The following is a 24,173-nucleotide window of genomic DNA, read 5'->3' as shown; positions in this document are numbered from 1 at the left end:
GTTGATTACAAAAGTCTATACATTCAACGGTGCAAATTAAAGCAGCCACGTTTGAGCAGCTGTAGCGCCGCCTTTTTTTATTTAAAAAAAAAATTACTTTATATTCATTTAAGCATGAATATTAATATTTAGTTTATTTTAAGATAATAAATACTCTCAGTTTTTCGCAAAAAAAATATATTGAAAAACTCGTTGTGTGGAGTAACTGCCCCTTATATTTTAAAAAAACTTGGACCGATTTTTTAAATATGATGATGTTGTTGATGTTGTAAAGGGGATTGAACGCTCCTTCCTTTGATATGCATTATTATATACTTTGTATAAATAAACAGAAAAAAAAATTAAAATACATTTTTTTTTTATAAAAAACTAGCTGATCCGGCGAACTTTGTTCCGCCCTAGAGGCAATAAAAAAGCAGATATTTGATTTTATTAAGTTAATTTTTTTATTAATCAAGTATTTCAATGAAGCTTTAATAGATTGCACTTTTCAGTTAAGCACCTTATGATACACGACATTTTTTGTTTTAATATCAGGTGCAAGAACAAACAACGCAGATGGTTTTCCGACCCTTGAACATGCCACATATAATTGACCATGTGAGAAACATTGATTTTCTAGATTCAGACCACAAACTTTCAATACGTATGAATAATTATAGTAGGTTCAAAAACAAATCAATAAATACCTTGAATGTCGGATTAAATCCTCGTTCTTCGATAATGTCTGCCCCAAATAAGGTCATTTGGAAACAACCATTGTATTTTTGAGTATTTACAAGAAAATTACGTGATTCTGGTGTTTCGCCACAAAGCAATGAATGCAATGGCTCAGGTGGCGGAGTCGATAATGGCAATTTCACTCTTCCACTAAGGCAGCACAATCCGGGCGTTTCTCCGGAAAACTTCAATGCGCCACAATACTCGCAAACAACGTTCATTGGCCCAATGCAAACGCTAGGATGCATGCAGTAATCAGTGTTGCAATCATATCGAAACGCTGCTCGATTCAAATCAGCACTTGATAATTCTCTTCTTGTGCATCGAAAATGATCTACTTGTTGATCTCTGTTATTCACTCGACGATTTCGCATTGCCAACCGAGCCGTTTCACGGGCTGCCTCGCTTTGCTCTTGTGATTGAGAAGCACGAAGTCGAGCCATACTAACGCGGCGCTCTTCACGCGCAATTACTTGTGCTTCTTCAGTCGTTTCATTCATTCACAATGTTTTGTATCCTTCTTGCATTACGGCTTTGTCGGGATCGATCGGATTCGATCGTCTTAGTCGCGGCATTGATAATGATGATTCAAAGGGAATGCAAATTACTGTGGCTATATATTTCTGACAAAATTTATATTATCAAATTTTCTACTTAACCATAAACAAAATTACGTTTAGCTGTCATTTGTCTTTTGTTATTCCATATCAGATGCGTTTCACGGAAACGCGTTCGAATGGGATAAAAAGTATCCTATGCCCGTCTCCTGGTTCTAAGCTACCTCTCCACCAATTTTCAGCCAAATCGGTTCAGCCGTTCTTGAGTTATAAATAGTGTAACTAACATGACTTTCTTTTATATATATAGATTAATTTAACATTAAACAAATTCCCCTTCAGCGGTCCCAATAAACTGGTCCCATAAATGCTTGAGTCGGATGAAAAGTGCAGAACGTTACAAGCTCTTACAACACGAATTAGCGGAGAATTTCGCCACATTGATTGGACGCGAAGGAATGATGCTAGATGAACGCAGCAGCAACAACAACTGCCGTATTGATAAAATACAGCAAGACGAGCAGCAGACAGATGTAACGGACAATTGAGTTTGTTGCTCACGACTGCCTCCAGACGTAATTACACCTTAATCGGTCACCGTGCCCGAATGAGTTCGTGCTTGACTACCATTCGAAATTCAGAGAGAACGTAGGTTTGAATCTCGGTGGAAAATCAAAAAGAAGAAAAAGTTTTTTCTAATAGCGGTCGCCCCTCAGCAGGCAATGGCAAACCTCCGAGTGTATTTCTGACATGAAAAAGCGTCACATAAAAAATATCTGCCGTTCGGAGTCGGCTTGAAACTGTAGGTCCCTCCATTTGTGGAACAACATCAAGGCGCACGCTACAAAAAGAGGAGGAGCTCGGCCAAACACCCAAATAGGTAGATTTTTCGTTCCCACGACAGTCGGTTCTACGTTACCGGAACGACCCGGATTTATATCCGGCCAAGGACTGTCACTTCAGCAGCATTCCCCATATATGTATGGGGAATGTTCATGCTGCTACAACAACAACAAAATTAGGTGTTTTCAGTGTCGTTGAAGTCCCATACTGACAAAGGCTTTCGTTTGTGTTAAAGCGTAGACAAAAAAATAAAAAAATGAGGTACTACTTAACCTAGAAAACTACTTAACCTAGAATTGGTTGAAAGCCAAATTCGTTCAGTAAATTTTTCGTCTTGCGGACTTTCAAAATATCTGCAGCAGGAGCATTCTTGATTACATTCGGATTTATTTGATCTCGATGAAAGATATGCAGTTTTGTCTGTGTTAAGGCAATAAATTTGCACAAGATTTGCTTTCTGGTTTCATCGTCTAGAGATAGAGTGCTCACTCCATCTCATGTCCAATATGAATTTTTGAGAGATGGTAATTTAAGTAATAGTGACCTGTCAGAAAACCTTTATTTTCTTGATGTCTACTTTACGGATCTTAGGCAATTGTAGGTGAATTTTCTTATAAGCCTTTTGGCTTGATGGAGTTATTGTGTAACTTCCCAATATTTAATTGTTTGAGCATTTTCCCAACTATTTACCCTGCATTTTGCTTCTGTCCAGTTGATACTAAGTATAGTTCTGAACCGTGAAGATCTGCTGCCGACCCCCCTTAACGAGTTCATCAACAAATGCACGACCTTTGTTCCACAGAGATCCGGCCTCCAGCAAAGTACAATTTTATTTTTTTCACCAAGTTGATTTAAGTTGCTAAAGCATCCCTACTAATATTATAAATGTGAATGTAAGTTTGTTTGTTACGCTTTCACGCCAAAACTACTTAACCGATTATTATGAAACTTTGTACACATGTTTTTGGAGGTGTTAGAAGTAAAATAGGATACTTCTTATTAAAAAAAAGGGTCTCGATTTATAGGTCAAAACGTGGACCCGGGTAACCTTCGGATGTGTATATACAATATGGGTATCAAATGGAAGCTGTTGGTGAATGCTGTAGTTCAGAGTATTTTTCATGCCGCTCCGTGACTAGGGTCTCGAGATAGAGACCAAAACGTGGACCCTAGAATGTGTTTGTACAATATGGATATCAACTGGAAGCTGTTGGTGAATGCTTTAGTACAGAGTATTTTTCATGCCGCTCCGTGACTGGGGCCTCGAGATATAGGTCAAAACGTGGACGCGGGTAACCTTTGGTTGTATATGTACAATATGAGTATCAAATGGAAGCTGTTGGTGACTGCTGTAGTTCAGAGTATTTTTCATGCCGCTCCGTGACTAGGGTCTCGAGATAGAGACCAAAACGTGGACCATAGAATGTGTTTGTACAATATGAATATCAAATTGAAGCTGTTGGTGAATGCTTTAGTACAGAGTATTTTTCATGCCGCTCCGTGACTGGGGCCTCGAGATATAGGTCAAAACGTGGACGCGGGTAACCTTTGGTTGTGTATGTACAATATGGGCATCAAATGGAAGCTGTTGGTGAATGCTGTAGTTCAGAGTATTTTTCATGCCGCTCCGTGACTAGGGTCTCGAGATAGAGACCAAAACGTGGACCCTAGAATGTGTTTGTACAATATGGATATCAAATTGAAGCTGTTGGTGCATGCTTTAGTACAGAGTATTTTTCATGCCGCTCCGTGACTGGGGTCTCGAGATATAGGTCAAAACGTGGACTCGGGTAACCTTTGGTTGTATATGTACAATATGGGTATCAAATGAAAGCTGTTGATAAGTGCTTTAATACGGGGTAATTTTCATGCCGCTCCGTGACTGGGGCCTCGAGATATAGGTCAAAACGTGGACGCGGGTAACCTTTGGTTGTATATGTACAATATGAGTATCAAATGGAAGCTGTTGGTGACTGCTGTAGTTCAGAGTATTTTTCATGCCGCTCCGTGACTAGGGTCTCGAGATAGAGACCAAAACGTGGACCATAGAATGTGTTTGTACAATATGAATATCAAATTGAAGCTGTTGGTGAATGCTTTAGTACAGAGTATTTTTCATGCCGCTCCGTGACTGGGGCCTCGAGATATAGGTCAAAACGTGGACGCGGGTAACCTTTGGTTGTGTATGTACAATATGGGCATCAAATGGAAGCTGTTGGTGAATGCTGTAGTTCAGAGTATTTTTCATGCCGCTCCGTGACTAGGGTCTCGAGATAGAGACCAAAACGTGGACCCTAGAATGTGTTTGTACAATATGGATATCAAATTGAAGCTGTTGGTGCATGCTTTAGTACAGAGTATTTTTCATGCCGCTCCATGACTGGGGTCTCGAAATATATGCCAAAACGTGGACCCGCCGTGTCTTTGCCCAGCGAAGCGGGCCGGGTTTGCTAGTTCATATATAATACTAGTTGGAATGACGCAATAAAGAGCTGCATACACTTAATAATATTTTTTAACACCGAGACTAATTTAATCTCTTTAAAATCAATTGGATTATATTACCAACAACCAAGGGCATTTGGTGATTGGATTATTAAATGAGCGTAAAGATGATATAATTTCCAAATATTGCATGCAGCTGTTATGTTATAAGCATTTCATCTACTATCACACACCTATAGCTGATTATGGCGTGTGACTACCAACCCATACGCCACAGGACAGCTCAAGTATGCGTATGTATGTAGGTATGTACCAGTAATTACCTAATGGAAATGAAATTCCAAACGTAAGCTTTATTTCAATATTGTTTCATTCTGTTGATGCTTAAAATTATTTTTCAGATGAAATGAAATTTGTTTACTTAAATAACAATTTTACACTCATTAGGCTCTTTATGGAGCGCCACATGGAGCCAAAGTACAAGTTGGCTCGCAAAGTTTATGAGTTCCGGAAGTACTTAACATCTATATGTACTTTTATACAAGTGCACAAGTATGATACATAATACGGTTGTATAAAGTATTGTAGTATAGCATTTTTGCAAATTGACTTACAGTTACGCACAAAAATGTACCTACATTAACCCAACATACATATTTACATAAGCATTGCCTTCATTACCTGAGTAAACAAATATAAATTCTTTGTATTTTTGCGGACTTTCAGAGGTTTCTTATTGCCTTTTATTTAACCCTTTGTTTCGCAAATATTTCAGCACCTTCGCACCCCGCTGAGTCTGGCCAGACTCCTATACATTTTGCATGGAAAATAATGCTATGTTTTTGTTTTTGCTTTTTTTTTTGTACGTACAGATTGAAGCTCGTAAAATTTAAGCAAAGCACGTAAAACTTTATGAATGTAGCTGAATCTTGTAAATAAAAATCATTTGGTTCATAAATATACGAGTATGTAACCTTAAATCTTTAGACCAGGTTGGCCGGATTGGAAAAAAAATTGCGCGCCAGATGACGTCAGTACTGAACTGCTACTAAACATCGTATTTATGATCCGATTTCGTTCATATACGAAGTATCAGGTCAGTCCATAAGTTCGTGCGTATTTTACTCATAGTTTCACTTTTGTACGATTTTTGCATACAAAAAATTATTCGCGGAATATAACGGAACTATTTATATTTTCTTGGCGGCCGCCGTAGCCGAATGGGTTGATGCGTGATTACCATTCGGAATTCACAGAGAGGTCGTTGGTTCGAATCTCGGTGAAATCAAAATTAATAAAAACATTTTTCTAATAGCGGTCGCCCCTCGGCAGGCAATGGCAAACCTCCGAGTGTATTTCTGCCATGAAAAAGCTCCTCATAAAAATATGTGCCGTTCGGAGTCGGCTTGGAACTGTAGGTCCCTCCATTTGTGGAACAACATCAAGACGCACACCACAAATAGGAGGAGGAGCTCGGCCAAACACCTAACAGAAGTGTACGCGCCAATTATTTATTTATTTATTTATATTTTCTTTGATATATTGTGCATTCAACAAGTGATTTTAATAGCGGATAGAAGCACGTGTTGCTAAAAAATAAAATGGAGTTTTCGAACGCATATAAACGCGTTTTTTATAAAAGTGGTAAAAATGCAACAACTGCTGCTGCAGAAATATGGTAAACACTGTTCACGGTTTTCACTGGTTTTCGAAATCCCGAAGTGGTAACTGCGACGTGGAGGATGCCCGGCGCGCTGGTCGTCCTGAAGTCTTTAACTCCGACGTCTTGCTCGAACTCGTGGAAGCTGAGCCAAATTTGACCAGGCACCTGGTTCAGTTGGGAAAGGTTTCAAAGCTGGGAAAATGGGTTCCGCATAGACTTTCCGTCACCAACCTTCAGCAGAGAGTGAATGTGTGTTCTCAGCTGCTGCAACGGCTGGAAAATTAAAGTTTTTTGAACCGTAACGTTACTGGTGATGAAAAATGGGTCCTTTACAATAATCCTGTTCGCAAACGTCAATGATTAGATAAAGATGAAACACCAGAACCGACCCCTAGAGATGGCCTTTACCCCAAGAAGATTCTCCTGTCTTTTTGGTGGGATATGGCCGGTATTGTTTATTATGAACTTCTGGAACCAAACCAGACGATAACTGCTGACTATTATTCCCATCAGCTATCAAACCTGAATGAGGCACTTAACAAAAATCTACCGTTTTTAGTGAATAGACGCATAGTTTTGTTTCACCACGACAACGCAAGACCTCATACCGCAAGGCAAACATTAGGCAAGCTGAACGAGCTCGGATGGGAGCTAATGCCGCATCCACCTTACTCTTCGGATATTGCACCTTGTTTCACTTTTTCCGTGAACTTCAATCCCATATGGGTAACAAGAACTACTCCTCAAAAGAAGCTATAAAAAGGGATATCGAAGCGTATTTTGGCTCCAAGGACAAACCATTTTTTGAGCAGGGAATTAAAAATTTGCCTCAACGTTGAGAAGACATTGTAAATAATGAAGGAAAATATATTATTGATTAATAATGTTTTTTTATTGTGATAGTTTTAAAACCACCTTTAAAAACGCACGAACTCATGGACTGACCTGATATCTGCATACTCTGCTTTTCCATTTTCGCAAAATATTATGAAATATAGAAGACTTTACAAAAAAAACGTATCTGCATTAAGTGAAGCGTGAGTGACTGCATTTTATTCGCAAATGGAAGTTAAACAAAGTACTCCCAAACCCATTTGCCAAACAGAGGGTTAATGCACATTTGAGTGTGCAAGTGCGCACTTACAACCGTACAGGGGTATTCAATACTCAATACGATTAAATTATTGCACTTGCTTTGATTTTAATTTCTAATTTTCTGCGAAAAGAAATACGCGTTGGCATACTTATTTTTACAAGTTTACATACAAACATATGTGAATATACATACAAGCGTATATTTAAGTATACTTATATGTATGAAAGTATATATGTATGCTTAGCTAAATAGATGAGCAAATATTATATCTAAATTTGCATGAGAATACAGAGTGGGAATATAAATACATACATATATACTATACACACATACATGCATACTCCATGTGCTTGTTTACTTTTGCTAATTTGTGTGTATGTGCCTTATATTTAATTATTATTTAATTGGGCACTTCTTTCGCCTGGGATAAAGCCACCCACAAGGAAATTTCGATATGTACAAATATAGGGATGACTTTTTTAAGACGTAAGCAAAAATATATGCACATATGTGTGTATGTTCGTATGTATGTTTGTAAACATTTGTGCTCAAGTATACATCCATAAAAAGACGATAGTGGAATTTAAGTGCTCTCTGCTTTGTAGCTGGCAATTAAATAATAGAAAAATTTGCCCGATTTTTTTATTTATCTATTTCAAGAAGTCAAACTGATTACTAAAATTAAAGAGTAAAGAAAATACAGTACGGCTCACTTAAATAGAGGCACTAGGTTAGGTTAGGTTGAAGCGATTGTCCACTGTGGTACCCACTCAGGCTCATGGCCATTGCCGCGATGCCGCGAGGGGAACTTGTCCTTATCCCTCCTAATATCAGTGTGTACTTTTCAAAAATTGTATAAGATCCTTAATTCCGACAGAGGCGAGAACTTCCAATACATTAAAGGATTGTCTACCCAAAATGGCGAGTCTACGTCTGGATAGAGCAGGACAGTGACACAGAAGGTGCGGGATCGTCTCTTCCTCTTCCTCGTATAGACAACTTCTGCAGAAGTGATGTGTTGACCCACCCATTCTCTGGGCGTGCCTATCGATTAGGCAATGCCCTGTTACAACTGAAATCAATGTGTTAAGACGGTGCTTATCTCTTCTTAGTAAAAGTTCCGTGCGTTTAGCATTGAGAGTCGGCCACAGTTGTAGGGCGATTTTGCAAGTGGCTTCATTACGCCATCTTTTATGCGCTACTCTTACAATTTCTTGAAAGATAAGTAGTTTACAAGACTGTAAGTGTATGCCTATTATATTGCCTATGTACTCATCGGTCAATTTGATGCCGATTTTCGCTAGTTTATCGGCTCTGCAGTTTCCCTCAATGTCACAATGGCTTTTTTCAGGATTTATGTACTTCTAGTCGTCGTCTTTTGCACCAAAGTGATAGTCTGTTGAGAGTTCTTTGTTGAAGATCACACAGTGTTGGAAGGTGGTAGCCCGAGATTGCTATTAAAATATCATCGGCAAAAGGTTATTGACAGTCAGGTTCCACAGAAGTGGAGAGATTATCCCACCCTGTGGTGCATCCCTGATCGGAAATTTCTGAATTGACATTTCACCCAAATCTGTGTGTATCGTCCGATCGATTAGCATTTGTTCTATGAACGAGGCAAGTGCTCTGCTTACTTCTATTTCTGTTAGCGATTTGTTAATTGCTTCCGGATGTATGTTATTGAAGGCACCCCCGATGTCCAGAAAGACAGCAAGGATGCATTCCTTATAGTGAAGTGATTTCTCAATCGTATCGACTAGCGCGTGGAGCGCTGTCTCTACTTATTTGCCTTTGCTTTATGCATGTTGAGAAGGCACTAACTAAAGAAGTAAAAATAATAACAAATATAGAATTTTTTTTTTTTTAATTTATTAATCAAAGCTTAATAGTTTGTGCTGCCGCCTTGTTTAGAAATTACTGCGTAAACGCGTTGATGAATGGATTTGTGCGAATTCTCCAGATAGTCTAATGCAATTTCAGACCAGGACGTTTCAAATGTTTCGAATAAAAGCATTTTTGTCTTCAAATTGTCGCACATAAAATAAAATAAAAAAGGTGCCTAATTTTTTTCGATCGGAATTGAAAGGAAATTTTCAAAGGGTAAATATCATCATCATCATTGCTTTGTCTCCGTTGCGGAGCATAGCGCAAGTAAAATTTTTCCATTTTGTGCGATTCCCGGATATATTTTCCACTTGCTTCCAGGTCATTGTTTTGTACACGGCTTTGTATTCCACTTCGATGCAGCATCGGCAAGAGCCTCTAGATCTGCCTCTTCTGCACTGTCCTTGGGGTTTCAGACCAGCGCTTGTCTGTTGATTTCAGTGCCACCTTTCCGTAACGTATGGCCAAGCCATCTCCATTTACATTCTCTTATTTCCGTTGCGATTGGTTTTTGATAGCATCGTCGATGCAATTTGGTGTTAGATATCCAGTTGTCTGGCCACCAGATACGTATGTTGAATGCCTCTCAAGCAGCGGTTCACAAACACTTGACGCTTCTGTACAATTTCCGCAGACAGACACCATGTTTCACAGGCGTAGAGCGTATTTTTGTTGTAATGAGCATTTGCTTGGACTGCCACACCGGACGAAGATTTGCAAATGCACCTTTTGCTTTTTACAATCTTGTAGATACATCCCTTTTTGCATCCGCTTTCCGCAGTGAATTGGCTTTCAACGTATTGAAAAACGTTTACATTTTCAATATTTTCCTCTCCGATATTGTAAAGAATGGTTAAGTTTAAAGGGCCGGTATTGATTTTGAATAAAATACAATTTTTTTAAGAAATTATTGTCATTTCTCTTTATTATGATAATATTAGTATAGCTCAATTACGCACAGAACAAAATATCGGCCAAATAGCCGCCACGCCCTCGGCGGCACACCTCCATCCGATGGTCCAAATTTTCGATGACGCTGAGGCATAATTGAGGTTCTATGCCGTTAATGTGCCAAATTATGTCATCCTTTAGCTCTTGAATTGTTGCTGGCTTATCGACGTACACCTTTTCTTTCAAATAACTTCAAACAAATAAGTCCAATGGTGTCGAATCATATGATCTTGGCGGCCAATTGACATCGCCGCGACTTGAGATTATTCGGCCATCAAATTTTTCGCGCAAAAGAACCATTATTTCGTTAGCTGTGTGACAAGTGGAACCGTCCTGTTGAAACCACATATCGTCCACATCCATATCTTTCAATTCGGGCCATAAAAAGTTCGTTATCATCTCACGATAGCGAACACTATTCACAGTAACTGCCTGACCGGCCTCAGTTTGGAAAAAATATGGCCCAATGATGCCGCCGGCCAATAAATCGCACCAAACAGTAACTCTTTGTGGGTGCATTACTTTTTCGGCAAGCACTCTTGGATTATCATTCGCCCAAATGCGGCAATTCTGCTTATTGACGAATCCACTGAGGTGAAAATGTGCCTCATCACTGAAATCACGAAGTGCGCGATATGCATTTTGATTTGAACGTCCGTTTTCATAATAAGCCTGAATAACTTTAACACATTGCTTGATTACGTATCTTTCCATGGTTCAAATTGAGTTAGTCTGAAATTGAAAAATGTCACATGAAATGCAGAAAAACACTTGACGTTTAGGTGTGGTTCGCATTCAACATCAGCCCTTGAAATTTAGCCACCCTTTATAATGCATCGTTCGTGTGCATTGCCAAATGTTTGGGTTTCTTTGCATTGATTTTAAGTCCAGCGGTACTAGAGTGTTTTACGAGATGATTCAACTTGCTTTGTATATGCGATTTGCTTTGAGAGAATAGAACGATGCCATCAACAAAGTCTAGGTCTTCGAGATGTTCCATTGAAATCGGTCGATTGATGTAGTTAGCATCTCATCGATGACAACGAGGAAAAGAAGCGGCGACAGAATGCAGCCCTGTTTTACGCCAGCGTCGGTTTGGATGGCATCCGATAAGATTCCATCATGAGAGATTCGGTACTCGAAGGCTTCGTATTGTCAAGAACTCCTTTTCGTTGTAAGGCAGTCCATATGTAGTCGATCAAAAGCTTTTTCATAATCAACGAAGACCAGATATAACGATTCGTTTATTTGCTCGATGATGATGCGCAGAGTAGCTATATGATCGAGGCATGATTTCTGACTGCGAAAGCCTGTTTGCTGACGTCTTAAAGTAGCTTCGATTTAATCTTTAATTCTGTCTAAGATGACTATACCCCCCAAAAAAAGCGTAACGCATAGAAGCAGTATACCTCTCCAGTTATCCCACGAAGTCAAATCTCCTTTCTTTGGAACTTTAACTATGATACCTTGCATCCAATCTTTTGGGAATGATAAATATATGGTAACTATGAGTAAAAAAAATTAAAAAAAAATGGGTGACTTATTTTTTCGGCCATAGTACAAATTTAATAAAAGAATGAAAAAAAAATGTTTAAGCTATCCTATTGAATATTTGTGTAAGGTTTTGCGTATAAACAGCGAATAATAGAAAATGCGTGCGAATTATTTAATGTGTCAGTTCACGTCCTTAATTACATTCATTTACACCTCATTGGCCGACACCCAAGCGAAAAGTGGTTACGCAAACATCATAATGTCAGAATTTGACTCCAGGTATAGGAGAGGCTGAGGGGATTTTATATATGCATACATAAGTAGATGCACAGGGTTTCCAAGTGTATCAGGGACGGAGGTTTCATATTGATTTACACTATGAATTTTTTTTTTTTTTCAAAATGAGCGCTTACAATGAAATACAAAATAGCAAACAATCAAATTAGCAACAAAAGTGCACACAGAAAAAAAAATAAATAAATTATAACAAAACTACAGCAATGAGCAAAGCAAATGGATTATCGATTTGCTTTGAAGCCTTGGCTTTAGTATTTGCCATTTGATTATCGCCAAGTAATGATAAGAATTGTACTCAATTCAAAACAACAAAACCTGTGAGTGACTTTTAATTAAATGGGTTGAGTTTTGGTTGTGATTGTGGGATGGGCATGTAAATAGGTTGCTAAGTAAATATAATATGCATAGGAAAATGTTTGTGTGTGTGTGTGTGTGTGTGTGTGTGTGTGTGTGTGCAGGTATACCAATATTTGAACTCACCTCATATCCTTTGATGCGGTAAATTTGATCGTTTCGCACCAGATAGACCAGCGCCAGGGGCAGCAATGCAATAGCGGTGAAAACTAAAAAATACCGCCGTACGGCGCGCCAATGCGTGGTACTTAATCTCATTTACTTAACAGGCGTTTGCCGCACAGACACTACAACGCCAGCTCTTGGTTGCCACTTTGATATGAAATCCGAAACATGCGGCACTCTTTCTTTCTATTGCTTATTGTTTGTTAATATCTTGCAGCAACTCTTTCTTGTTTATTTTTTTTTTTTGTTTTTTGCTTTGTTTCTACGATTACTCTTCACACAGCGGCTGAAAAAAATTCGCAATTAAATTTATGAAATTGGCATGAGAAAAAATAGAAATATGTGCAAAGGTGCAATGGCAATGTGTCATGCCATTCAATTGCTTGCATGTTGCAGAGAAATGTAATCAGCTGCCAACTTTTACATGCACTCATCGAACGCGGAAGGCATATGCATATATACGAGTATATACACATGTATGTATGTGCTAGCGATGCTAATATTAGCGAAAAGCTTCGATTACGGCATTTCGGGACTGTTTTAAAGAAATCGCGGTACCACGGGATTGAACTTGTGAGATGACTTTCTTAGTATTAGCAACACCTCAATAACTGTAACCAATTAAAATTAGCCGTAACCAATTTTTTTATTTATTTATTTTTCTTTAAGCGGTTATATACCTTGTGAGCCCAAAAAAATGGACGATTGTCATAATTTTTTTTAAATATGTTTTAGAACTTTTACTCAAATAAGGCATATATCATACTGAAGGGTAACTCTCGAAGAACACATTTTGGTGTTTTTATTTTTAAAAATGTTATTATTTATGCTGATATCGCTCCTCTCCCGAAATGTTGTTTTTTAGAAGAGGTTTGCGGTGCTCACGGTAGCGCATGAGCAGCTCAACGGAAATTGTAGAAAAATGTTTTTTAGTAAATATGAAAGGTTTATTTATCCAAAAAAAAAATTTTCTCCATATGAACCAAAAAAAAAACGATTTTTGAGGGGTTGAAAAATTAAAAAAAAATTAATTCAGCGAACTATGCAAATATTTATAAAAAGTGAACCGTTCAGATTCACGAGGTTTTAATTTCGCATAACTAAAAAAAAAAAGTTTATGCAAATCGGTCAAATAGTGATCACCGCGACGGAAATTTTCAAAAAACACGACTTCGAGATAATCGCGTCTAAAGTTTTGCGTGCACTTCATTTAAGGATAATTTGCGCGCTTCCACGGTCTGTAACTTTCGTTCTAGTGCTCCGATCTTTATGATTTTTTGAATTTATATTTTTAAGATGATGCACTTTTAGAATATGCCATAAACAATTTTTCGATTTTTTAGTCCAACACAAGGTATAGGTATAACCCATTAAAGATAACCGATTTTATTTAATATTCTAACTGTAACCGGTATTAAAAAGCCCATATTTATTTATTTGATAAATAAAGTAATACATTTTCTAAATTGTTTTTAAAAAGCGTGAGGTTCAGGAACGCCTGTATCACTAATAAAAACGCAAGTACACGCAACTTTTAAAAGTAATAATTAGTAAAAAATAAATTATACAAAAGTTACAACAACAAAACCTCCAACCATATTTATTCTAGTCCATAAAACAAACGCAAATTATCCTTTATATCATATCTGAAAAAAAAAATGATTGCCTTTAATATACGACGTTTGTGCATTCCAAACTTCAGTTGCATCGCTCATTTGGTCTCCCTATTATACCTTGTTACGTGCCATGTTGTTAGAATTGAATGCTTTTTAGATGCTATCCCTACTTATGAAGCACGTTGCGTATTGATTAACTTAAAATCAGCGCAAAGCAGGAGAATAATCTTATCTTTGTCTTTCATTTTTGATTTGATACGTGGCGCTGTTGTCTGTCTGGCGCTTCTTGAGTGCAGTTTTCTTTAAAATTCCGGCCAAAACTCTTCGTAGTTCGGAGTTTTTCTATATTGGTCTGTCAAAATCTCTATTTACACGAAATACTCCTTCTATATACTAGAGCCTTAATTGAGTTTAACAAAATCTCTAAATTTAATGAGATAGATTTTTGATTTTCAAAAGGTCGCCTCTAGAAATGAACAGCGAAGCACTTAAAGTAGAGTCTTTCCATCTTAACTTGAAGCTGTTACATTAACATTTGTAAGCTGAATTGTCAAATATTGAACTGAAAAAAATCACATCCAAAATACGAGCTCAATACGAGCAGCGCCGTCAGAATTGGTAGCCAATTGATACCAAACGAGGTTTCAAACAGGGTGACTCGCTGTCGTGTGACTTCTTTAACCTGATGTTGAAAAGGATCGTACGAGCCGCAGAACTTAATCGCTTTCGCACAATATTTTATAAGAGCGTACAATTGCTGGCATCTGCCGATGATATTGACATCGTCGGCTTTAACAACCGCGCTGTTAGTTCTGCCTTCTCCAAACTGGGTAAAGAGGCAAAGCGAATGGTTCTGGTGATGAACGAGGCAAAAACGAAATACCTCCTATCATCAAACAAACAGTCGGTGCTCTCCCGTATCGGCACCCACGTCACTGTTGACAGCTATCACAGTGCTTCTTTGGTCTAAGTAGGCAACTGAGTAGTAAAGCCCTCTCTCGGCAAACAAAACTAACACTCTACAAGACTCTCATATGCCCGTCCTAACGTATGGCGCAGAAGCTTGGACCATGACAACATCCGATGACACGTCCATCAGAGTGTTTGGGAGAAAGATTTTGGGAAAGATATTTGGACCTTTGCACCTTGGCGACGGCGCTTATCTTAGGCGATAGAACGATGAGCTGTATGAGCTTTTCAACTACGACATAGGCATAGTGCAGCGAATAAAGATCCAGCGGCTTCGTTTGCTGGGTCATGTCATCCGAATGGATACAAACGCTTCGGCTCTGAAAGTTTTCGATGTGGTACCAGCTGATGGTAGCAGAGGAAGAGGAAGGCCTCCGCTGCGTTGGAAAGATCAGGTACAGAAGGAATTGACTTGACTCACTGGGTGTGTCCAAGTTAAGAAGAAGAAGAAAATGTTCCCACTGTTCAGCGCATCGGACAAATTATAAGTTTATAATTATAAAATAATGTGGATTTTGAAGATCAGGTGTGTTCTTGTACATCTTGGTGGACACAGAAATTCAAACTGTGCACTTATAACCTGAACGAATTAGAAAATTTGAGCAACGTCTTTAGGAAGATGTCCAATTTGAAAAAGAAAATGAAAGAAAGTGCTTAAGGGGGGAGCCTGCTTTAAAGGCTTCAAAAAATCGATTTTTTTTTTTTTTTGCATAAATGTCTTCCCAAATTATCCAAGAATGTGTCTTCAAAATTTCAGAAGCAAATTCAAAATATTTTCGGAGTTAAAGAAGAAATTGTGAGCAAGCGTCGAGCAGGTATACGAGCGGCCGGATCGCTCGAAGTGCGATTTCTCGGTTTTTTATTTTTCCGATTTTTCCTAATTGGCGGGAAAGATAGGGGAAAAAGTTAAACGTCCTATCGAAACGAGATAACTTTGAATTAAATTCTCTTCTAGTTGAATCTAAAAAACCTTAAGAAATTTATGATTAACCCACTTTTTAAATAATCTGAAGTGAATTTGTTTTTCCAAAAAAAATTTTTTTTTAATTAGCGAAAAATTGTTGAATTTCTCACTTTTTGTTTAATTTTCTTGGTTTAACTAGAAGCTATACTATACTAAAATAAAAATTTGTTTGGGTTTTTGGTTTCAGATGAAAATTGCGACCTGCATCTTTCCCGCCGCACGACACATGCACAGTCGAAGCGCCTCGGCAAAATGCTTGTACCAGGCATAACATGACATAAATTTTAGTGAAAATATTTGAGAAGACTGTTGAAATATATAACTATAAAACCGGAAAGTTTCGTTTCGTTCGAATATTTCTTTCCTTCCCAAAAAAATCCACGAATAAATCGATTTTTTGAAGCCTCTAAAGCAGGCTCCCCCCTTAACACGTTGAGCGCCATGTGAGTCCAGGTTGGTCTCACAGTGCGAAGAGACTTTCAGGCCTCGTGGTGACACTTGGTCTCACGGTATAATGTATGAGATTTCGGTTTGTCCTGATGCAGCTGCTTCATAGAGGCTATTGGTAGTAGTGTATTCACGCCATACTAGAGCCATTGCATTATTTATGCTGCTTGGCCTATGGGTATGAGACCAATGTGGCATCATATGGCCTATCCAAAAAGTGATTAAAATTAACGGATTTTTTTAATCTAAGTTTTATTTAAATTTGTAGGGAGAAATAATAGCTTTTGGATACAGTTTTTGATTAAAATAAACTTATTAGTTACAGTCAAATTCATATACCTAAATATTTTTACATCAATTCATTAAGAAAAGAAGTAAAAAAAAATGAACTCACTTCAAGTACATTAACATTTTTACATCAATTTATTGAATTTTGTGTTATTTTATGGCAGTCAAAGAAGCATTGAAGACAATAGTATTTTTCACATGCTACGCATTTCGCATTACGCATGATCAAGTAGTTTTTCCATAAGGTCCATGACAACTTTAGATGGTAGACTCATGTTTTCATCCTTCGATTTTCCACAGTATATCTTGAAATCATAGGTATACCCGTATTCCAAGCACAGCTTGAATAGTTTAATTCCAAACTTGTGACTTTTATTTTCAATATACTGGCGGAACTTTAGTCTTCCGCGAAAGGGTACGAGTGTTTCATCGATACAGACATATTCAGATGGAATAATTTGTTGCTGAAATGATTCCCGAAGTTTTTCTATTAATGGTGAAAGCTTATGTAACCTATTTTCTGTCAGATCCTCATTATTGTTGAAATGCAGCATTTTCAGCAATAATTGAAAACGATTTCTTGGCATTATGCTGGGCAAGCAATTCTGATAAATCGACTTTTTCTGCCAATATGATTGCAATGAAGGATATGGGCACAACCCCATCCAGATGATTATACCGATAAGTTTTTCAATTTCATTACGATTAGTTGGTGTCCATTTTTGATTACGGGAATTCGGCAAAGGGTCTTTCTGGGTGCATTGAGAAGCATAGCGATTTGTTTTCAGTACCTAAACACAAAAAATTTTAGATATTGAATATATCTACCTGCTTCCAATGGCGACAACTTACAACTAGGTCCAATATATCGTTATTTACAAACAATTTGAAGAAGTCCACTGGCTCTTTATTGTACATATCGTATAGCTTACTTTGAAAACCAGAAGACTCTTCGGTGAAAGAAAAAGTTTTAAATTTGTTTCTATCTGCAGGATACCAGTCAAAGGTAATCCTTTCGTTTGTGTGAGATCTGTTTGCTATATTTTCAGATAAATTTACTTCTTCATTTTCTTCTTCGGAATCGGAAAATTGCAAATTTTCAATAACAGTCGAAAACATTTGCTCAATAGCGTCCATTTCGCGTCTTGAAGTTGATGGTTCATTCTCAGGATTTACTTCTGCTCTTTTTTTACGAGGAGGTGGTTCGCTATATTCACTACAGTCGGAATCACTTGAGCTTCGTTGATATTTATCCGATGTATCATTATTAGCAAACGGATCACTCCTCTCATTTTCCTCATCGGACATAAGTTCTTGCCATAGCGCAAGTGTATGCTCTTGTTTTTTTTTTTTCATAAGACGACATTTTTTTACTTTTTCATCGACGCACACAGAATCACTAACTAATTATTCAGTCAAACAATTTGAAATCAAAATAAACGCTAAAGCTCGCAAGCTAAAACATGATCAAAACGGTTTAAAGTGCAAAGAAGAATGTGTGGTGACACGTGGTCGGTGGCCGGACGAACCCCATTTTTTTTGTTGTATGGTGGCACTCAACTTGTTAAGACATTTAAGACATGAAGAAATTATTAATTCTTCAAATGGAATTGGTGCCTATGGTTGGGTCTGTTTTGTTTGGTATATCACTGACGCTGTGAAAAGCCACGGTGACGCTAGTTGATATGCCCTTCTCAAATGCAGGCTGTCGGATCCTTTTAAAGCATTAAGTAGTATGCGGCAAGATTGCATTCTGCCGCCAATCCTGTTTCCGCTCGTCATCTAAAACGTCCTGAAAGCAACCTTAATCAGCAGATCAAAATCAACAGTGACCTGAAGTTACAAACTCAAGCCATGCAGGAGAAGTTGAAAACAACCGGCCTCAAAGAAAATGTTGAGAAAATAAAAGCTCTATACCTTAGTGGCACTGTTTTGGAGCCGTTGGTAGTAGGTGCGCAGCAGTTTGAAAAATGTTAATACATTTTGCTACCTTGGTTGCATGATCACTGCAGACGGTAGAAAAGAAAAGTGCAGAGAAAAGCTTCACAGGTGAATGCAGCAACCGAAATACCATAAAGGAAATGTCAGTGGATCGGCCACACGCTGAGAAAGAGCGACGATAACATTGCTTAACAAGCTCAGCTATGGAATCCTTTTAGCAAACCACCTGGCGACGCACTGCAGGTACATTAATGAAATCTCTCGGCTTAACATGAAACGAATTGATATCGCTAACCGCATAACCGTATTCGTCGGCGAATCCATCCGAATAGAAGTCATGCACAAGCACATTCACAAATTCTATTACGTACATACATACAAATAAACATTTAGGTAGGTAGGTGAAATGGTTGAAATGCCAGTCTGGCACTCCTGAAGTAACACTGAAGCGCCGTTTTGATACCAAGATGAGACTTCCAACAAGCAGATATCTATAGCCATCCAGAGCAGTTTTTTTTTATCATGACAACTGCACAACGCATCGCATTAAGCTCACGCATTCGGAGCGAATTGACGATACATCTTCTTCTTCTTCTTCTTAATTGGCGCGATAACCGCTTACGCGATTTTGGCCGAGTTTAACAAAGCGCGCCAGTCGTTTCTTTCTCGTGCTAACCGGCGCCAATTGGACACACCAAGTGAAGCCAAGTCCTTCTCCACCTGATCTTTCCAACGCAGAGGAGGCCTTCCTCTTCCTCTACTACCACCAGCTGGTACCGCATCGAATACTTTCAAAGCCGGAGCGTTTGTATCCATTCGGACGACATGACCCAGCCAACGTAGCCGCTGGATCTTTATTCGCTGCGCTATGTCTATGTCGTCGTAAAGCTCATACAGCTCATCGTTCCATCGTCTGCGATATTCGCCGTTGCCAACGTGCAAAGGTCCAAAAATCTTACGCAGAATCTTTCTCTCGAACACTCCAAGCGTCGCTTCATCGGATGTTGTCATCGTCCAAGCTTCTGCGCCATACGTTAGGACGGGCATGATGAGAGTCTTGTAGAGTGTTAGTTTTGTTCGTCGAGAGAGGACTTTACTGCTCAGTTGCCTACTTAGTCCGAAGTAGCACTTGTTGGCAAGAGAGATTCTACGTTGGATTTCAAGGCTGACATTGTTATCGGTGTTAATGCTGGTTCCTAAATAAACGAAGTCTTTTACAACCTCGAAATTATAACTGTCTACAGTGACGTGGGAGCCGATACGCGAGTGCGCCGACTGTTTGTTTGAAGACAGGAGGTACTTCGTTTTGTCCTCGTTCACCACCAAACCCATTCGCTTTGCCTCTTTATCCAGTTTGGAGAAGGCAGAACTAACAGCGCGGTTGTTAAGGCCGATGATGTCAATATCATCGGCATACGCCAGCAATTGTACGCTCTTATAAAAAATTGTGCCTGAGCGATTAAGTTCTGCGGCTCGTACGATGCTCTCCAACATCAGGTTAAAGAAGTCACATGACAGCGAGTCACCCTGTCTGAAACCTCGTTTGGTATCAAACGGCTCGGAGAGGTCCTTCCCAATTCTGACGGCGCTGCTGGTGTTGAGCAACGTCATCTTACATAGCCGTATTAGTTTTGCGGGGATACCAAATTCAGACATCGCGGCATACAGGTAACTCCTTTCCGTACTGTCGAATGCAGCTTTGAAGTCGACGAAAAGGTGGTGTGTGTCGATTCTCCTTTCATGGGTCTTTTGCAAGATTTGGCGTATTGAGAATATTTGGTCGATGGTAGACTTTCCAGGTCTGAAGCCACACTGATAAGGTCCAATCAGGTGGTTGACGGTGGGCTTCAGCCTTTCACACAATACGCTCGCTAGAACCTTATAGGCGATATTTAGAAGACTTATCCCGCGGTAATTGGCACAAATTGCAGGATCGCCCTTCTTATGGATTGGGCAGAGCACACTTAAATTCCAATCGGCAGGCATGCTTTCATCCGACCATATTTTGCATAGGAGCTGATGCATGCACCTTACCAGCTCCTCGCCACCATGTTTGAATAGCTCAGCCGGCAGTCCGTCGGCGCCCGCGGCTTTGTTGTTCTTTAGCCGTGATATTGCTATTCTCACCTCGTCATGGTCGGGTAACGGAACTACAATTCCGTCGTCATCGATTGGGGTATCGGGATCTTCACATTCTCTACGACATGCGCAGCTGTCACTGTTTAACAGGTTCGAGAAGTGTTCCCTCCATAATTTAAGATTGCTCTGTACGTCAGTCACCAGATCGCCGTCTTTGTTCTTACAGGAAAACGCCCCGGTCTTAAAACCTTCTGTAAGCCGCCGAACTTTCTGGTAGAATTTTCGGGCGTTGTTCCTGTTGGCCAGCATCTCAAGCTCTTCGCACTCACGTATTTCGGCCTCTCGTTTCTTCTGTCGGATAATACGTCTCTCTTCCTTTTTCAGCTCTCTGTAGCGATCCCACATGGCTCGCGTTGCGCCCGATCGCAGCGTAGCTCTATAGGCGGCATCCTTTCTTTCTGCGGCAGCATGACATTCCTCGTCGTACCAATTGTTTTTTCGGGCTCGCCGGAATCCGATTTCTTCTTCGGCGGCGGTACGTAGGGAACGAGAAATGTTGCTCCATTGCTCGTGCATGCCGGTTTGTAGGGAAGTGCTCTCTGAGAGCAGGAGTGAGAGTCGAGTGGCGAATCTTCTGGCTGTCTGTTGTGATTGCAGCTTTTCGATGTCGAACATTCTTTGCGTAGGTAGATGTACGTTTTTTGCTGCACAGAGGCGTGTGCGCAGTTTGGCTGCAACAAGGTAATGATCCGAGTCAATGTTGGGTCCTCGGATCGTACGTACATCTAATACACTAGAAGCGTGTCTTCCATCTATCACAACATGATCGATCTGGTTTCGCGTTTTTCGATCAGGAGACAGCCAGGTAGCTTGGTGTATCTTTTTATGCTGGAATCTGGTGCTGCAGACTACCATGTTTCGGGCCCCGGCGAAGTCGATCAGCCTCTGTCCGTTACCGGATGTTTCGTTGTGCAGGCTGAATTTTCCGGCTGTGGGACCAAAAATTCCTTCCTTGCCCACCCTGGCGTTGAAGTCGCCAATCACGATTTTTATGTCGTGGCGGGGGCAGTGCTCATACGAACGCTCCAAGCGCTCATAGAAGGAATCTTTGGTCGCATCGTCCTTCTCTTCCGTCGGGGCGTGGGCGCAAATTAGCGATATGTTAAAAAAGCGTGCTTTGATGCGGATTATTGCGAGACGCTCGTCCACCGGAGTGAACGACAGTACTTGGCGACGAAGTCTCTCTCCCACAACAAATCCGACTCCGAATTTGCGCTCCTTTACATGGCAGCTGTAGTAGACGTCGCAAGGTCCTATGGTTTTCTTGCCTTGCCCCGTCCATCGCATCTCTTGGATGGCAGTGATGTCAGCCTTTGCTCTTACGAGGACATCAACCAGCCGGGCAGAGGCACCTTCCCCATTAAGGGACCGGACATTCCAGGTGCATGCCCTTAAATCGTATTCCTTATTTCGTTTGCAGGGGTCGTCATCAGTGTTGGAAGTTCTCATCCGAGGCTTTGTTGCTGTTTTCATTGGGGGGGATTTTTAAGTGGCGGGTCCCAAACCCAACGCACAACCAGCTATGCTGGGATGCTTCGCCTTCTCACGTTAACTCACTCCCGAACGGGTGTTCGAAAGCTAACCAGAGGATACGTGGGCTAATCCCGGACGTTGTGAGCTGCTTGAACCATATGTAGAAGAATCGTCCTGGCCACTCCCAAGTGAATGGCGATCAGTAACTTTCCCCACTTGCGTGGACTTCTACACATGGAACCAACCATCCACCATTGACGATACATCAGGATATATAAAAATACACATAACTGTCCAGAAATGCGCGCAACCAAGAGGGGGTTCAGCGTTTCAAATATGTTACAAATACTAACAGCTTACAGAAATATTCGACCGCAATTCAGCTTTTGTTAAGCGGTTACATGGGTTTCGTTGGTTCAAAAAATCGATTTATTTTTTTTTTGGCTTATTAATTTCTACAACATCTGAGGAATATTATCCTAAATTTTCAAGTCGATCCGAGTAATAAATTCGGAGATACAGCCTTTGGAATGTGTGCGCTCCAAGCCACTTTTATTGTTATTCAAAACTTTAAACGCGTTTTTCTCGGAACTGTGTTTTCAAAGTCGGTTGTCAAATGTTCTCGAAAACTACTCAGCCGATCTTGATGAATTTTACACATGTGTTCGAAATACAATTTACTCGTGCTTGAACGAAGGATTTTTTTTTTTCAATTACAACTATTTAAAAAAACAAAATGTCAAGCAAATTTGACCGAAATTTTCATTTTTTTGCAAAAATGTCTGCCAAAATTCCAATTTTTACTTTTTTCTTTCCTTCGTTCAAGCACGAGTTTATGGTCTTAACTAAAGCACTTATTTTTGTTTTTTCATTTTTGATGAGCCTGCCAGGAGTTATGCTGACAACGCGGACGCACCTTTTTTTCGAGGGGTCACCGGAAATGACGTCACAATGGAGGAGTTTTAATTTTTTTTTTTTTGAAAGTTTCAGAATTTATTCTTTAAATATGTATCTTCTATAAGACAGAAAAAAGTTTGAATTAAATAAATAATTTTTTAATATACATAGAAAAAAAATATTGAAAATAGGCCTTTTTTTACCCGACGAAACCCATGTAACCCCTTAACCGAAAGCGAATCGAAACTGAAACTTTGTGACCGAACAAGGCCGAAGCTAAAGCCGTAAGTCTATACTTCTAAATAAAATTAAAACAAAATTAATAAAAAAAATAGTTTGGTCGAGTTCCTCCTCCTATATGTCGTGTGCGTCCTAATGTTGTTCCACAAATGGAAGGACCCAGAGTTCTAAGCCGACTCCGAACGGCACACACACATATGCGCGCGAATTAACCGTAGCCTATAAAAACAACTCTAAGCCCTCATTTATTTTTTGCTTCCGGAGCAATAAATAATCTTTTGACGTTAATTCACAATTCCTTGCCCTCTGGAGTATAATGCAAAATTTTACTTACACATAAAATATAACATTAAATATCAAGTCTGCATTATCGTGCAATAGCTTAAATAGTGCAACGTTTACGTTATTTGTGTTACTGGTTCGTTCTTGGTGGCTTTGTTGGTCGCTGTTGTTATTTTCTTATTGAGGTCGCTGCGACGGTCATAACACGCGTGCGAAAACTTATTGAACGAAAGTGCAAACGATTTTCTTTTCGTTTTTAATCTTTCAATTAAAATGTTTTTTTTTATCCGCCACCAAAGCGATTGCTGTTCAATTTTTTTAGTTGGCGCTAGCGACCATATTTTGATGACTAAATAGTTGCGAAAGGAAGTTATGTAAAAGTAAACTCAAATGGGCACAATTCTACAAGGAAAACAAACCAAGCACACATAAAAAAATGGGAAAACCT

General features: G+C 39.4%; 1 protein-coding gene across 3 annotated transcripts in view; it reads right to left on the bottom strand.

Annotated features, from left to right (window-relative positions):
• LOC129241372 (carbohydrate sulfotransferase 9) overlaps positions 1 to 24,173 on the bottom strand; it is a 63,475-nt gene that overhangs the window by 33,308 nt on the left and 5,994 nt on the right. For all 3 annotated transcript variants that reach the window (XM_054877643.1, XM_054877645.1, XM_054877644.1), the window contains exon 2: positions 12,431 to 12,755. In XM_054877643.1, the coding sequence (XP_054733618.1) occupies positions 12,431 to 12,562 (132 nt within the window). In that variant the 5' untranslated portion in view covers positions 12,563 to 12,755. The remainder of the gene's footprint in view (positions 1 to 12,430; positions 12,756 to 24,173) is intronic.

This window comes from Anastrepha obliqua, chromosome 3 (genome assembly GCF_027943255.1).
Source record: "Anastrepha obliqua isolate idAnaObli1 chromosome 3, idAnaObli1_1.0, whole genome shotgun sequence".
NCBI lineage: Eukaryota > Metazoa > Arthropoda > Insecta > Diptera > Tephritidae > Anastrepha > Anastrepha obliqua.
This window is presented reverse-complemented; position numbering and strand designations above follow the sequence as displayed.